We start from the raw sequence: 17,471 nt of genomic DNA on the forward strand, positions 1-17,471 counted from the left end.
TCTTGATAGATAGATTTATTTATTTGAAGAAAACAAGGCGTCTCATTCAAACAACAGGCCCAACTAGTTGCTGGGGCCCAAACAAGATGCAGCAACACAATTTAAAACGACAATCAGATTCAGTGCAGCTCACCAAACTATCAGTGTTTCCTCAGTTACATAACATTTTAACTACCAATATCTATTCTAAATCATATTATATTGTTCGTCACAATATTTCATGAGCATTTTGGCTTCAGTATGATGTAGTGTTTTACCTCTTAAGAGGGGCGGACCTGGCCTTGTGCCAGGCGTAGCACGGGCTACGGCTTAAGTTTTTACCAGTAGTGTAATTTTTTTTCGATTTTTATACATAGGACACCCCTAATAAAAAATATGTCAGGTTTAAATCCTTCTAACGGTTTTTCTAAGTTTGACCCATCGAAGATATTGGCGTTTGCTAAGATGTACCCGGATGATTTTACTACACAAGAAATAGGGACTCTTTTGGGTGATATTGAGTCATTTCATCACACAATAAGTGATGATGATAACTTTGAAAACTTGAATGGAATAAGTGATCTTGCGCATGTTATGGTTGAAATGGGAACGCATAGTTCTTGTCCTTCAGTTTATCGGGTAGTTAAGCTAGCTTTGCTTGTACCGGTTGCAACCGCAACCGTTGAAAGATGTTTTTCGAAATTGAAGCTTGTCAAGACGGATTTACGCAATCGAATGGGCCAAAATTTTTTGAACAATGCTATGGTTTGTGCGGTCGAAAAGGATTTTTTACATGAAGTAAAAGACGACGGTGTGATAAAACGATTTCAAGCTATGAAAAAAATAAGAGGACAAATCTATTAGGTATTTGTTTTACTTTATTTATTTATTGTCGTTTTTTTTAATATTGTATGATTGCATGGTAAAAAAAAAAAAAAATTGGGATACCCCTGAGTTAATGTTCTAGTTCCGCCACTGCCTCTTAATTCATTATATTTTAAAAATATACTATTATTAGAGTAATGTAGCCTTTGTACTTGTATTTGATGCACTTGATGTTTATAAAAGTTTTAGACCAGTCAACACAACTTGATATCTCTGTTCTATAGACAGTAACCATTTCAAAAGTAGCTTAGAATCTTAGTAAGTCATACAAAAGTATTGCATCAAGATGACCACTAGAACCAGATGATGAAAACTAACAACTGTGTCATGGAGTTTCACAAAGAATATCGCGTTCTAAGAATTAAAAGTTTAAAACCAACAGAAACCGGGCCGCATGCTAAGAAGAATGTAAAGAGCAATATGCCTGTTTACCTAAAACCACACAAAAGTTCGAAAAGCAATGGTCATATGTGATTTCGGGTTACAAGTGTCCTTTTGGTATTTAAAACAAATACCTTGTTATATCAAATACCGAAAATACACTTTAACATGAACAATATACATGTTAAGAAGACAAACTATTTATACCTCCCTATACATGCAAAAAAAGTTGCATCAAGTCATTATGGCTTAGCTTTTCCAGAGCTTCATTACGGCCACCAACAGTCCTGCAAACCAAAACCATATAAACTGCAAGTATATACAATAATGCAAGTAGAGTGACAAAAAATAATGACAAGATTACCCCTCAAACCCCAATTTCCTCTTCTCCTGCATTTCCAGAATATCCTTCTCAATTGTGTCTTCTATTACAAACTTCACAACCCTGCATTATGCAATACAATCTCACACTTTGACCTTTTACCTGACCCGACCCGACCCGTTTTGTCATCTATACGAAAATAAATGAAGTATGAAACCATTAAACCAACCTGATTGGTTTGTATTGACCGATACGATAGACTCGATCTTGGGCTTGCTGCTCCACAGCGGGGTTCCACCACGGGTCCATCAAGAATACCTAAGGGTTTAAAAAACTTGAGTCAAATGATTGACGGTTAAAAGAACATGGAAGATGATGACTTACATGTGAGGCAACTGTGAGATTTAGAGCAACACCACCTGCTTTCAAGCTCATCAAGAAGATTCTGCAGTCTCCGTCATTGATAAATCTCGTAATCGCAGCTTCTCTTGCATCCAAAGTCATGGATCCATCTAACTGAACACATTTCACACCACTCTGCAAATCACAACATACAAAAAAAAAAGTCAACCTTTGACTTTTAAGTGTCAAATATGTAGGCCTGTAAATGAACCAAACCGACACGAACAGAGGCATGTTCGTGTTTGTTCATTTAACTTTAACCAAACACGAACAAAATATATAATCAAACACATTTTTTTGTTCATGTTCGTTTATTAAGAAAATGGGCATGTCTGTGTTCGATTTTGTTCGTTCGTTTAAAACCTAAATGAACAATTAACGAACGTAAACGAACATAAACAAACTTAAACGAACATAATTTAACAAACAGTAAACAACAAAAAATAAACATAATTTAACAAATATAAATGAACATTATTGACTAAACATAAAGTAACTTTTTAATATATAATTTAGTGATTAATTACGATAAATTCCATTAGAAACCCATTTTTATACTAGAAAGCCCAATTAGTTATATTTATATATGTAGCTAGAATGTTCCTTTATATTTAATATTTATATAAACATGACTACTTACGTATTTAAATCGAAATGAACAAACATAAACGAACGAACATAAACAAATGTAAATAAAGAACATAAATGAACGAACAAAGTATGTTAATGTTCGTTTGTTTATTAAATAAACGAACTTCTCGCCGAACAAGTTCCGAACAGTTCATGAACGTTTCGGTTCGTTTACAGGCCTACAAATATGCAGTATTTTCTGTTTTAAGATACTATATTAGCGATTGAAAAGGTAATCATGTATTTTAAATCCATATAATTAAAAGCACTGTCACATAATAAGTTGTAGTTTTTTACCTTCTGCAAAGAATAGTGTATTAGATCAAGAAATGTTGTGAACTGGCTGAATACAATTCCTTTAGCAGAACCGTCTCTTTCAAACATACATCTGATTTCTTCCTTCTGAAAGTTAATGGGCTGGTCAGTCAGGTTGAAAATCGGGTCTAAAATAGTAACCTTATATGCGTCGGGTTTGGTTGACTTGACCCAAACCACTTTTTGTTCTCAATTTTTAATAACTAGTATTAAGTCCCCCCGCGTTGCGGCGTGGGTGTAAAACCGTGACAAGTAGCATTAATGCCACACGACCACCAACACTAAAGTTGCAGTGTGTTAATGCGGAGAAATTAGACCGAAACGTAAAACATAGAAATTATAACTAAGTCGATTTAGGACCCGCACATTGCGACAAAACCTATCAAACAGAAAAAATAGACGATGTAAAAACTTTGAACCACACATGCACCGTTGCACCATGTTAACTCGCAAAATTTAGAGCGTAGCGGAAAACAAAATGTAAAAAACGTTGAACCACACACGTACATTGCGCCGTGTTAACTCGTAAAATTTAGAATGAAACGTAAAACGGAAGTTTTGAGGAGTATATAAAGTATAGGGGACCAAAGTTGCAAGTAAAAAAGTTGTAATTGAAAAGGTTGAAAACTTTTGGTTGAAGGTAAAAAAATCAAGGAGTTATGGGTTAAAAGTGTAATGTTAATTTTTTTTTTTTTTGAAAACCCCCCAAAGCATGGGGTACAACACTATTATGCAATAACTTGTTGCTAATTTATAATATGTAAATAATTAGTGTGCCAAATACAAATAGAATCTTACACTAATAACCTAATATTTTGAATAAAATGATTTAGGAGTTTTAACGAGTATGCGAGTTTCAGCTCATTTAACATGTTTTTTTTAATAATGAAATTTATTTTACCAGTTCCATGCATAAATAAATAGGTCAAAAAGGACACCTCTATCGATTAACAAAAATAAAGAAAAGAGAACAAATAAGTAAAATGCCATTTTCGTCCTTGAGGTTTGGCCAGTTTTGCGACTTTCGTTCGAAGGTTTGTTTTCCACATCTGGATCCAAAAGGTTTGAAATCTTGCCATTTTCATCCAGCTCGTTAACACCATCCATTTTTCTCCGTTAAGTCAGGGGTATTTCCGTCTTTTTTGTAACTTAAAGGGCAATTTGGTCCTTTTACTCGAACAAACCTTTGGACAAAAGTCGCAAAACTGGCCAAAACTCAGGGACGAAAATGGCATTTTACTCGAACAAATATGATAAAATAAGAACAGCATACCAAAGCGTCGATTTTTGTGCTTGTCTGGAAATTCTCAAGACGGATTCGGTTTAAAATACTAGATGGTTTAAATCCTTTCAAACTTGATTTAGCCTTCTGAATTTCTTGATCATTATGACTTTCACTAAAGTCAATCGTGAGTGGTTTTGAACACGAAGGGCATGCAGGTTGACCAAAGCTAGCGGAAAATTCAGTCAGGCATGACTTACAGAAGAGATGCTCACATGATGTGACCTGGAAAGTTTTGACCAATATTTATTTATTTGTTATACTTTTAAAGTGAAATCAAGAGGAACTACTAGTGTCAATATAGTACCACAGGGTCTTCTGTTGCGTCATGACATAAACCGCAAAATCGTTCATCACTATATTTGCTGTTGCTTGTCCTTCCAACAGCATATTTGGAGTACATCACAAGATAAGGATGATCAGCTGCCTGCAGTGTTAATGATAGTTAAATTCGGTCATATTACTAATTCACAATAGTAGTGCATATAAGCTTTCAAAGTTGGTATATAAGCCACAAAAAGAGTAAAATGCCATTTTTGTCGTTTGGCTACTTTTGCGACTTTCGTCCGAAGGTTTGTTTTTCCGCATCCATTTTTTACGTTATGTCATCTTCATCCAACACATTAACTCCATCCATTTTTTACGTTATGTCTGGGGTATTTTCGTCTTTTTAGACATTTATTGTGATGATTAAAGGATTTGGGTGGGGAGAAAGTCAACAGAGGTGGATCTTTATTTCTTATAGTGTTTTTTTAATAAAAAAGTCTAAAAAGATGGAAATGCCCCTCATTTAACGCAGAAGAATGGATAGAGTTAACGCGTTGGACAAAATGGCAATATTTCAAACCTTTTGGATCCAAATGCAAAAAAACAAACCTTTGGACGAAAGTCACAAAAGTGGCCAAACGTCAAGGACGAAAATGGCATTTTACTCCCACAAAAATATGCAGTTCCTAAATTAGAAGCAAAAAGGTAAGATGTGGGACATGGTGTTCTTTACATTATCATTAATCTAAATAAACGAGTAACTGATCACCTGTCGCAGGCGTGTTAGGAGGCTAAAGATATGTCCATAGTTGCTCATCAATGTCCCCTCTTCAACATATCTGCAAACAGTAAATCATTTCAGAAACAACTTTGATGAAAAGAAACGCTAATATATTCTCAATATGGACTGTATTCAATGCACACTAAATAAAGGGAGTTACCTATTAACTTGCCCCTGACTATCCTTCTTGAGTGACATATAATAGTCCTTCTCTGTACTATCAAGATAGTCACGCCTCACGGAAATCTATGAATATGACATCCAAAGTACTACAATTAAAGGGTATTATAACATGGTTTTATTCTAAATCAAGTAATATAACATCGAAACTTACTATTCTAGGGGGGAGTGTAAGATCAGCTGCTCGGCCCTTCTTAGTACGCCTTAACATTATGCATTTCAAAACCTTATCTTTTAGCAAATGCGTACCTCTAACTCTTCCACTACCATCATTACGTGCAATGGGAAGAGCGATATACTGATTGGAAAAAAAGTTAAAAAAACACTTTAAACCCCAAACAATTGGTAATCACAAAGCACAAGAACATGCAAAGTAATAAAGTATAACTCACTTTGTTCCACCAACTGAAGTGTCTATTTGATGAATGAGGACAGTGTGGACATGAAAAATCTTTACTACAATCCAACAAATAAAACAATTGATATCTTCAACATATAGATATGGAAGAAAATTAAAAGAACCTTACGTATGTTCAAGAACTTTACAATCACAGTCGCGACAGAAGTGATAAGAATAAGGAGTTATTTGTAAGAAGTGAACCTAAAACAAAGAAACGGATAATATAATTCAGAAATGAAGAATAGCAAACTGTAACAGTAACAGTAAGTTAACATGAAGAAAACTTACGAGCGAGTAGAGTTCTCCAACATGATTCTGTAAAGGGGTCCCACTCAAAGCCCATCTATAGGAAGATTCTAAAGCAAAAACAGCGCGTGCAGTACTACCATATTTATCTTTTATGTAATGAGCCTGCATAAATGTTTGAACAGATTATATACGAAAAAAAAAACAGAACAATAAGATGATCTGTAAAGCAATAGACCGTTAAAGAAGACATACCTCATCCAAAATTATGCGAGTCCATTTTACAGAATGCAAAAAAGTACTCAAACCCTTTTTATTGTTCTTATCATCCACTTTAGCAGTTTTGGACTGTTTTGATTGCTTCACAGTTTTAATACCGTTACAAAAACGTGCAACGTGAATTTTTAGTGAGTTTGCGTAAAACTTTTTCCCGCACTTCTCACAACTTTCTTTTGGTGGCATGAAATTTTTCCGATATTCACTCTCCACAATAGAATAGGTAGTTATGACAAAATCATACGTAGAGAATTCAATAAGCGTTTTCCCCCTGTTGGGCCCATGATACGCCAGTACTTTGTTGCTTCCTTTTGTGGTGCATCGATCAATCTCATCAACCCATTGCATGACAGCTATCAATGGGCATATCACAAGGGTTGTCTTGACACGGGGTTCATCAAGTTCACGACAAAGTGCTCGTTTAGCGAGTACAAGAGCGATAGCTTGCACGGTCTTCCCCATTCCCATTTCATCGGCAAGAATTCCACCTCGTGAAGCAGATTCTTCTTGCTTTAATCCCCATGCTAACCATTCTTTTTGGTACCGTAAAAGCGTCATAACAAAATCTGGTGATGGATCAGCTGTCGCATCCGAATGTTCTGAATTAATATTCTCTGGCCTATGATGGTCAAGCCATTTCTCATTCTCGTCTTCCCATACTTTCCACATTAATGTCGGTTTTGTATCTTCTTGTTTGTTTTTCAAAGCATCTTCTTTATCAAGATCGTCACGACCAAGTTCGACCTTGTTTTCAAATAACTGTAACATGTCCCACCCTCTAAAAGTTTCTTCATCGATTTCCGTTCTCTCTGGCTCGTCAACCTTAGCATTGTCAAGACCTACATTAAGCGTTCAACAGAATCATCCCTCCAATCGTTAAATATGTCAATAACTTATCAAAGATTCTACAAATGAAAGAATATATATCTATTCGTGCACAATTTGACCAAGATCAATATATATTAAAATCAAGAGGTACCTTCATGAATAGATTCATTCATATCAAAATCTAACGGCAACCTACCGTCATTTTCATCGTCTGATATCTCCATATTGCTCTTACCTAATTTCATACAATCAGATCAAATCATCAAATTACATATAATATTAAAAACAAATACACATCTATAACAGAACACTGAAAATATCGTTTCACCAATTCAAAATCACACACGAGATTTATAATACAATTTATAATTCTTCATCCTCTCAACATAGAAGTTCAATAAAGCAAGTCTACTCAAACCATCAACGAAAACACACACATAACCCTAACAGTGATTAGAAGAAACTCGTAACACTATAAAGGTACACTTAAAGCATTATTTCACCAATTCAACATCACACACAACAAAACACACACATAACCCTAACTGCCTTACAGTGATCATCATTAAAGCAGATTTACAGCAAACAATATGCTAAAATAAACTCGTAACACTATCAAAGTACAGAAATAATCGAAAATAAACTTAGGATTCTTCAAACCATTCAACTATAATATCAGTATTGATCGATCACAACCGAAGCAAGTCAAAACACCGATTTCATACAATCTGATCATATTACATATAATACAAAAAACAAACAAACATGCATAACATAACACTAAAAGCATTATTTCACCAATTTAAAATCACACACAGATAACCTTAACCGCCTTACAGTCATCATCATTAAAGCAAATTTACACTAAACGATTTGAAAGAACAAACTCGTAACACTTAAGTACAAAAATTACCGAAAATAAACGTATGATTCTTCAAATCATTCAACTATAACATCAGTATTGATCGATCACAACCAAAGCAAGTCAAAACACCGATTTCATACAATCTGATCAAATCACATATAAAACTAAAAACAAACACACATCCATAACATAACACTGAAAACACATAGATAACCCTAACTGCCTTACAGTAATCATCAGTAAAGCAGATTTACAGTAAACAATATGTTAAAAACTTAAAACTAATCCGTAACACTTTCAAAGTACAGAAATAATCGAAAATAAACTTACGATTCTTCAAATCATTCAATAATTGTATCAATATATTGATCGATCATAACTGAAGCAAGTTAAAACACTGATGAATTGAAAACTAACAAGTAAGAAGACATTGTGGTTGATTAAAACCTAATTACCTTTTATTAGAAGAATTAAAGCGAGAACGAAGCTTCGTTGAAGAAGATTAGGGTTTGTAAAAACGAAGCTTCGTCGAAGAAGATTAGGGTTTGTAAAAGAAGAATCAAAATGAGGGGTGGGATACGCGTGTTCAAGTCTGAAAGAATGGTGGTCGTTGTGAACCGTTGCGGGAAAATTTTTATTTGATTTATATTCCTGTTTATATATTTGATTTTTAAAATTTTAAAATTTTAAAATCTATTGCATATTTTTTTTCTCCAAAATCTTAATTTGACCAACAATTTGATGTATTTGGATTTCACTTTGATTTGGCTCGGTTAAATCGGCTTTGTGGATATGTGTAACTAAAACTGACATGGAAAGTCGGTTAACAAAATAATTTAGGACAGAACTATCGGTTAAAACGGTACTTTGATTTTTCGATTCGGCTTTGTTGGTTTTTATGTTTATGGTTCGGTTAATCTGTTTTTATGTTGACACCATATGCTGTGGGATTTTAGAAGTTCGTTATGAATGTGTACACTTATTGAAGTTTTTTAAAGTTTTTTAAAGTATGAGAAGTACAAGAAAGAAAAAAAAATACATAGATAGTAAAATTTATAACACAAAAAAAAGTGAGATGTCTACTTTAAACTTGCTAAAAAAGTTAAAAAGTATACATAGAAAATTATTAAAAATAATCAAGTAAGTCAAAAGGTAAACGATAATATATTAAATTTGAGAAGGAAATATTCTTCTTAATCTTGATTTGACCAACAATTTAATTTAATACAAACTTCTAACTTGTGTATGATATTAGAGACGGAATGGAATGAATCATTACAAGGGAACGAAGAAAAGGGTATTTGGTTAGTCAATGTAATAGAATCACTCATTCCATAAGAGATTTCATTCCCTCAAAATTATTCCATCCAACTATATTTTTTTTTCATTCCATCCCCTCTTACACCATTCATCAACAACACCACAACCCACCACCTTCGCCACCACCAACCACCACTATCCATCACCGACGCCATCGCCGCCTCCACCCACAACCCGTCACCGCCTTGGTTAAATTGGTGCGTATGGCGAGCGTAATCAGGAGAGCTCAACAATTCATGGATATCACTGGAAGAAAGTGTCTGGAAGGTCTCGACATGAAACTGGGATTCGACAAAGCAAAAATCACTTGTTTCAAGTGCAAACAGAAGGGGCACTTTAAGAGAGAATGTACCAATCGTCAAACTGATGATAGTGTGGATCATTTTCATGATGATTACTACAAAAAGGCTATTTATCATTGCAACAACGAGCCACCTTCAAGAAAGCAGATTGAGGAAAGGTCATCCAAAGAGAAGAAACAAGCTATGTTGACGATTCGTGATGATAATACTGGACCCAGTACATTTCATGATGATGAAGGGTTTAATTGTGGAAAATATATTAAAGACGAGAGAACAGAAAAATGGGTGTTGGTTACTGATTTAGACAGAGCCGAAGGGAAGAACATGCAGGAGCGTATTTGAGTGAAGTATACAAGGCTTTCACAGAAGCACAACGTGCTAATAGATGGAGTCAAGAGAAAGACTGTTTTGTTGATCCTCAAGGAAACCCGACAGTTGATCTTGACAAGGTAGACTTTGAAGTACTTGTTGCTGCAATTCCAACTGTGGGAGTTTGGTGTAAAGGGCTCGAAGAGATTCCAAATTACAGAGAAAAGGTAGAGGAAGGAATAAACAAGATGATCTATGCAAGCTTAGAGAAGAAGAAGAAAACAGTAGAGGAAATTGTTGATAAAAGCCAGAAAATGGTGGAAGAGGTGAAGAAAGAAGAAGTAGCTGATCAGAAGCAGACGACAAAAGAAGCTGAGGTGCCAACTACTGAGGTAATAATTCAAACTGAATCTTCTGAAATGTTAAATAAATCTAATCATAAAATTGATGAATAGTGCAAGAAATGCATGGAAATATGCAGGGCTTGTACTGAAAAGGATAAAAATCTAAGATCCAGAGACATTGAGTTTACTAAAACAGAAAAAAATTTCAAAGAAAAATGTAATGAAATGTTTGAAAATGAGAGATTTTTGAAAGAGAAAGAAAAAGAGCTAACATAGAAATGTGAAACTCTTGAAAACGAAAACAAAGTTTAAAACAAAAGTGTTTAGCTAATTGCAATGAATGTGTTAAAAAGATAAAACTATTCAAGAGTTGCAAAAAGAGTATGATGGAATGAAATTGTCATATCACACGGTAAAAGAAGCTTATGAAACTTTGTTTGGATGATAGATTGTTAGCATGTCAGATAAAAACTAAATTTCTTGAAGCCAGATATGAAGGAAAACAACTGGTTTTAAATCAATATATTGATGATGTTGCTAAACTTAAACAAGAACTGGCTGAAAAAGAAAAATTGGTTAATAAACTTCAAAGTTATCATGCTTCTTCATATATTCTGGAACGTATTTTCAATATCACACCGGATGGTAAAGAGTCTGAAAAGAATAAAAAGGGAATTGGGTCAGAATACCATTAGGTTCCACCACCGTTGGAGGATAATTATACATTCTATGATGGCGAAAAGGTGGAAAAACAATAAACATGGTTGACCAATTACCTGAAAACATCGATGTGACTTACACCATATCTGATGATCTTGGTGATTCAGAGGTGGTAAGTAAGGTTGTTGAAAGTGTTCTAACAGAGGAGTCTACCAAAACAGATAAGTCTGAATCACATGATGAAAATGAGGAAAGTTTTCACAAATATTATCTTAAAATTCAAAATCTGAGAAAGATGCGAATGATAATCCAACATGATTGGAATATACCATGATTGGATTGGACAAATTATTCTCAGATAATGAATTTCCGATTCAAAATGTGATTTCGGAAAAGATTGACAAAGTGTTCAAATTGATAGAAATTGATAAGTCAGAAATTACAAAATTTGCTGGAAAGAGCAAGAAAAAGTTTTATAACAAACCTGGTTACAAAAAGAAAAACATGAAGGCTGGGTTGGGTTATAAAAGTCATCAAAACAACAAGAAACGGTTTGAAAAGTCAAATTATCAGAAAAAAGATGAACTTTGTTCACGGAACAAGTTCAGAAGAAGAGAAAGAACTCCAATTTAGACGATAGTCTAATGAAGAGTTCTATGCTCAGAAGAAACAACAAAAACAGGTTAAAGATGTGTCAAAGAGAACATGATTTAAATGTGATCAAATTGGACATGTTGATCGCAAATGTCCAAATATTAAACCTGTTGATGTTGAGAAAAGAAAGCCTGATGTTATGAATCAGAAGCCAACCAAGTTTGATTCAAAACAAACTTGGAAGCCGAAAAGATCAAAGGCTGAATCACAACAAATTTGGAAACCAGTGACACCTAGATTTAGGACTACATAATGTTGGAAAACAATGGTTGATGCAACAAAATCACATCAATTTTGGAAACCAAAAGTTATTCAAAATCAAAACATTCAAAATGAATCAAGATTTTATAAAAGGAATGCTTTAAAAGGTCAAATCTGGGTGGTCAAACAACAAAAGGCTTCTGTTGATGAGAAAAATAAAGAAAATATTTTTGAGAAAAATGATAGAAATTATCCAGTTTTACCTGGAAAGATACATATTGAGCTACCTGAGTCAAAGTAGGCTTGGGTTGCTTTATTTAAATGATTGATTTAGTTGAATGTGCAGGTGCTCCTGAAGATAACCGAACGTCAACATGCAGAGCGGAGCAGCCTGGCACGGGAGGCGGCAGATCTCTGTGAATGAAAAACAGGGAGCTTGTTTGTATTTGTACATAAATAAAACATAAACCCAAAACAAACTAAAAATAGAAAAACTTATAAACAAAAAAAAATATGGTTTTATTTTGTCAAAAATTGAAAAAATGAAAAAAATATATGTTTGTTTTTAAATTTGTTAAAAATCAAAAATTTTGAAAAAAAAAATGTGTTGCTTGAATATGTCGAAACCCTCACGGCTGAACAAACATGATTAATTTTGCAAGTGGTTGAAAATGGTTTTAACATTGTTAAAAATCAATGTGTTGAAAATCATGGGGGTATTTTCTGCAAAACAGAGCATGTGAAGCAGAAAATGGATGGCGAGATGAAGCTATCTGCATCAGTTTGTCAAATTTTCTTAAAATGTTCTGAATTTTAGGGGGAGTAAGAATTTTGAAAATACAAAAACATTTGAAAATTTGAAAAAGCCAAATACAATAGAAAACTTAAAAATGAGTTTTTTATGTAAAAAGAAGAAATGATAGTACATTAGTAGACAATCACAGTACACTAAAGAAATGGAAAGTCAAATGTGATAAACAGTCTCACTGATGATGTGCCAGTAGGTTTTTACACATTTAGTAGATTGATTTCGAGATATAAACCTAAAATCAATATCTTGCTTATCTCGTGGGAATCGGATATATGGATAACCTCCGAAATCTCGTTTGAGAGGTTGCCTGATTCTGAGATACTAGGTCTTTATACTGTTTGATATCTGGGGTATTATACCTGGTCTTCTGATTTTGCGTCAGCAATGGCCTAGACATCATATAATACTTTGCATGCTTTAAAAGTTTTCCCTCTACATAAAAATTGAGAAAATATCGAAAGATATAAATCAAGTGCAGTTGTAAAAAAGATCTCTAAGTGGGACACACCTAAAGTCGAGCCTTCATCTCTTTGACTGAATGGTAGTTCATACCTGAGCTCTCAAGGCCTCACATTAACCTAGAGTACAGATATCAACATAGTATATTCACCTGCAAGACTGAATCTAGGGAATCTTGATATGGGAGTATATTGTAGGATCGTTGTTGGACCCGAATGAGTCGATCAGAAGAGTTGTTTATCCGAATCAAAGGCGGAATCAATGAAACGGACGCTCAAAGTAATTATAATGCCTCTTTATTGATTTAACACTGATTACAACCTGAGAACAATTTGGCAGCACTTCGTTACACAATCCTGATCCGTGCCAAATGAAAACAACAAGTGCACTATATATAGTGACTTGATTTCGCTCCAAAGGCACCAAACACCTTTCGGGCGAAATCAGAATCTTCTGATTTCGCTCCAAATGGTCAATGACCATTTCGGGTGAAATCACCAGTCTTCTGATTTCGCTCCAAATGGTCTCGGACCATTATGAGCGAAATCACTCTCTAAATCACTATTTTCTGTTTCTCGATCCTCTTGCACTGATTATCCTAACCTATCCTATTACATGATACAAGACGAAGTCAATAGACGTAATGCACTAACAGACTCCCCCTCGGATATTGACGAAGTCTTCAGTGTCTAGTCTCTGTCATGACACCTCTTCAGTCTTGATCATTCTGCATTCTCACTCAGATTGTAACAATATAACCATCCTTCAATCTTAATCTTTAATCAGCTTCTCTCTTTGACTATCACACCAGGATCTCATCACTGGCTCTATCATCAACAGCTTCACCATAAGGCTCCCCCTTTCGTCAAGCTTCCGTGCTTTTAGGGATTGACACCTAGCTTTCCAGCTACAAACTCCTCCTAACTTTCAGCTTGTCTTCAGACTCCCCCTTAGACTCTGCTCTCAGGATCGTAGTCTGGACTTTTCCTGCAATCACTCATACACTTGATAAGTAACAACATTTTAAACTTCCAGATATCGTAATCTGACAAATCAAACCATTTAATCACTCCCCCTATCATCAATTACAGATAATTTGCAATTTCAACAAACAGGATCGTAAACTGACTCTTTAACAATATAAGTATCCAAATCCCCCACAGTTAATCATCCAAGTCCAACTTAATGACCTTGGAGATATCACAAACTGTTTTTGAAATTTTTTATATTTTTAATATCAAGTTTCAAATTAATGAACTTGTTTTATTTTCAGAAACATAATCAACTTACTCAGATTTTGAAACTCAGCATCTCAGATATCAGTTGTTGAAAATAAAACAGAAATCAAACTCTTTTTGTATTTTCTGAAAATATAAAGCAGTAAAGAAATATGTACAAACATATTTACATACAATATTTTTGTTTGAGTATGCGCCAGAGGATCATATCAGTTTTTGACAAGTCACAAGTACCGTTGAGCTTAATTTCACGTTAAGAATTAAACAATTCACTTAGATTGTCGATATACTGATCCACTTAAATTTTTATACAAATTTCAGCTGATTCAGGATACAATTAAGATGTTTTATGAACTTAAACTCATTCATGTGTCCCACCTCTTGAATATACTCCCGTATCTAGAATCCCAGTATTCAGTCTTACAGGTGAGTATACCACAGATGATATCTGTAAGGGGTTTAAATGCGAGGGCCGTGAGAGCTCAGGTCGATACTTCCATATACGCAGAGAGATGACGGCTTCGACTTTTCGGTGTGTCCCCTTTAGAGGATCTTTTTGTTACAACAACACACGATTATCATTTTGCAATGGTTCATCGTTTTTTATGCTGAGGGTGGTGCTATATTTCAAGCAATGCAGAAAGTATTATTCGGGGACTAGGTCAGAACTTCCATTCAGCAGAAGTCCCGGAATAATACCCCAGATATCACTGAGTATAAAGACCTAGTATTTCAGAATAAGGGACCTTTCAAACGAGATTTCAGGGGTTACCTATATATCCAAGTAGTGTTCCCCACAAAATAAGCAAGTTTGAATTTAGGTTTATATCCTGAAAAAGTTTACTAAATGTATAAAAACCTATCGGCATATCATCAGTGAAACTGTTTAACGCTATTTAATCATTACAATTCTTTAGCATGCTGTAACTGTCTACTGATGTACTATCATTTCCTCTTTTTACGCAAAACTCAAATTTTTGAATTTTATCATGTTTTTGTATTTTTCAAATTTTCTAATGTTTTTGTATTTTCTGGCAATTTTTCTCCCCCTAAAATGCAAAATCATTAAAAATTTGACAACACGATACTGATAGCTTTATCTCGCCATCCATTTTCTGCTGACTATGAATCATTTGCACAAAAAGTAGTAATTACCCCCATGATTTACAACACATTGATTTTTACAGTTTGAAAACCGTTTTTCAATCTGATGAAAGTAATCATGTTTGTTCAGCCGTGAGGGTTTCAGCGTATTCAATCAACATTTTTTTATGTACAGAACAACAAATAAACTCCCTGTTCAACCAAACCAGGGTCCAGCAACCTCTTCCTCCTCTCCAAGTGCCAGGCTGCTCCTGTTTTCATTCTCACAGTCTTTGTTGTTCTTGAGCACCTGCACATACAACAATTTGATCACTTGAACAACGCAACCCAAGCATGTTTAGACTCAGGTAGTTGAACATGAATCTTTCCAGGTAAAACTGGATAGTTTCTTTCATTTTTCTCAAAAACATTATCAATTTTAATATCAACTTTTTCTTCTTTTACCGAATTGACATGTTTCTTAACAGACCATGTTTGACCTGTCGGTGTTCCTCTTTTGTAAAAATGTGACTCTTTTTGAACACTTTGTTTCTGAACACATTTGGTTTCGAAAACTGTTGAGGTTTTGTCATGTCAACTGATGTTTTCCAACTCTGTGTTGTTCTGAATTTGGATGTGTGAGAATTCCAGGTATGTCTAGAATCGAACCTGTTCAGGTTTAATTTCCAATTTTGATTTGAAGCAAACTTGTTTGTATTGTACTTCCAAGTTTGTTTTGAATCAAATTTGGTTGACCTTTGTTTCACATCCGCAGATTTCTGTTTTTCAACATCAACAGGCTTTGGATTTGGACACTTTCGTGCAACATGTCCAATCTGATCACATTTAAAACACACTTTCTTTGAAACATCCTTGGCCTGTTGTTGTTTCTTTTTCATAGCATCAAACTCCTCATTAGACTGCTGTCCAAATTTGAGTTTTTCCTCTTCTTTCAAACTTTTTCCTTGAACAAAATTCAATTTTTGTTGCAAATCCTGTTTTTCATTTTGTTTCCGATTCTGTTTCTTTTTATAACCCAAACCAGCCTTCATGTTTTTCTTCTTAAAACCAGGATTGTTATAAAAAGATTTATGACCTTTACCAGCAAACTTTGGAATCTCAGACTTCTCAATCTTAACCATTTTGAAAACTTTATCAACCTTTTCTGAAAATCACATTCTGAATCGGGAATATAACATCTAAGAATAATTTGTCTGATCCAACCATGGTATAAACCAATCCCTTTGAATCATCATTTAAATTTTTCTCGGATTTTGTGTTTTTCAGATAACCATCATGAAAATTACCTTCATCTTCATCCTGTGATTCAGACTTACCTTTTGTAGACTCATCTTTCAAAACGCTTTCAACAACCTTACTAACCACCTCTGAATCATTAGTATCATCAGATTTGGAGTAAGTCACATCGATACTTTCAGGTAATTGGTCAGCTATGTTCAAACCCTTTGCCACTTTTTCCTCATCATAAAAAGTATAATTGTTTCTCAATGGTGGTGGTACCTGAAGAAATTCTGAACCAATACCTTTTTTACAATTTTCAGTATCTTTATCATCCGGTGTGATGTTGAAAATGCGTTCGAGAATGTACGAAGAGTTATGATAACTTTGAAGTTTGGTAACAACCTTATCTTTTTCAGCCAAGACTTGTTTAAGATTAGCAATTTCATCAACACATTTGTTCAATTCAAGTTGCTTTTCTTTAAACTTTCTCTCATACATTTCTTTAGTGACTAAAGTTTCAGATAATCTTTGATCAAAACTTTTGACTTGGCTCTTCAAAGTATCATAAGCTTCTTGTACTCTCTGACTCGACCATTTTAAAGAATCATACTGTTTTTGTAAATCTTGAAATTTAGAATCTTTTTCAACACAATCAACACATTTAGCAATACACTTTTCTTTCAAAATCTTATTTTCTTCTTCAAGACCATGACATTTCTGTGTTATCTTTTCAACTTTTAATTTCAAAATTTCTTCTTTTTCAACCATTTCTTTACATTTCACTTTGAAAACATTTTCAAGTTTGTTTG

At 34.2% G+C, this 17,471-nt stretch overlaps 1 protein-coding gene across 1 annotated transcript; it reads right to left on the reverse strand.

Annotated features, from left to right (window-relative positions):
* Positions 1 to 1,087: 1,087 nt before the first annotated feature.
* On the reverse strand, positions 1,088 to 8,651 carry LOC110929694 (ATP-dependent helicase rhp16). The gene is made up of 16 exons (XM_022172873.2): positions 8,495 to 8,651; positions 7,326 to 7,409; positions 6,326 to 7,185; positions 6,113 to 6,235; positions 5,952 to 6,025; positions 5,817 to 5,880; positions 5,579 to 5,722; positions 5,405 to 5,490; positions 5,233 to 5,302; positions 4,504 to 4,623; positions 4,188 to 4,421; positions 2,897 to 3,001; positions 1,952 to 2,104; positions 1,797 to 1,885; positions 1,610 to 1,690; positions 1,088 to 1,532 (listed from the first exon to the last, which is right to left on the reverse strand). Exons 2-16 carry the CDS (start codon positions 7,396 to 7,398, stop codon positions 1,457 to 1,459), a joined length of 2,352 nt encoding a protein of 783 aa, XP_022028565.1. The 5' UTR covers positions 7,399 to 7,409; positions 8,495 to 8,651; the 3' UTR covers positions 1,088 to 1,456.
* Between the last annotated feature and the right edge of the window lie 8,820 nt (positions 8,652 to 17,471).

The sequence above is a fragment of the Helianthus annuus genome, chromosome 3 (assembly GCF_002127325.2).
Source record: "Helianthus annuus cultivar XRQ/B chromosome 3, HanXRQr2.0-SUNRISE, whole genome shotgun sequence".
NCBI classification, from domain to species: domain Eukaryota; kingdom Viridiplantae; phylum Streptophyta; class Magnoliopsida; order Asterales; family Asteraceae; genus Helianthus; species Helianthus annuus.

Coding starts and splice junctions, on each gene's coding strand:
- LOC110929694 (XM_022172873.2), bottom strand. CDS start 7,398: ATGGAGATATCAGACGATGAAAATGACGGTAGGTTGCCGTTAGATTTT. Junction 3,002..4,187: donor GCACAAAAATCGACGCTTTG/GTATGCTGTTCT, acceptor ATTAACTTTCAG/AAGGAAGAAATCAGATGTAT. Junction 1,886..1,951: donor ATCTCACAGTTGCCTCACAT/GTAAGTCATCAT, acceptor TTAAACCCTTAG/GTATTCTTGATGGACCCGTG.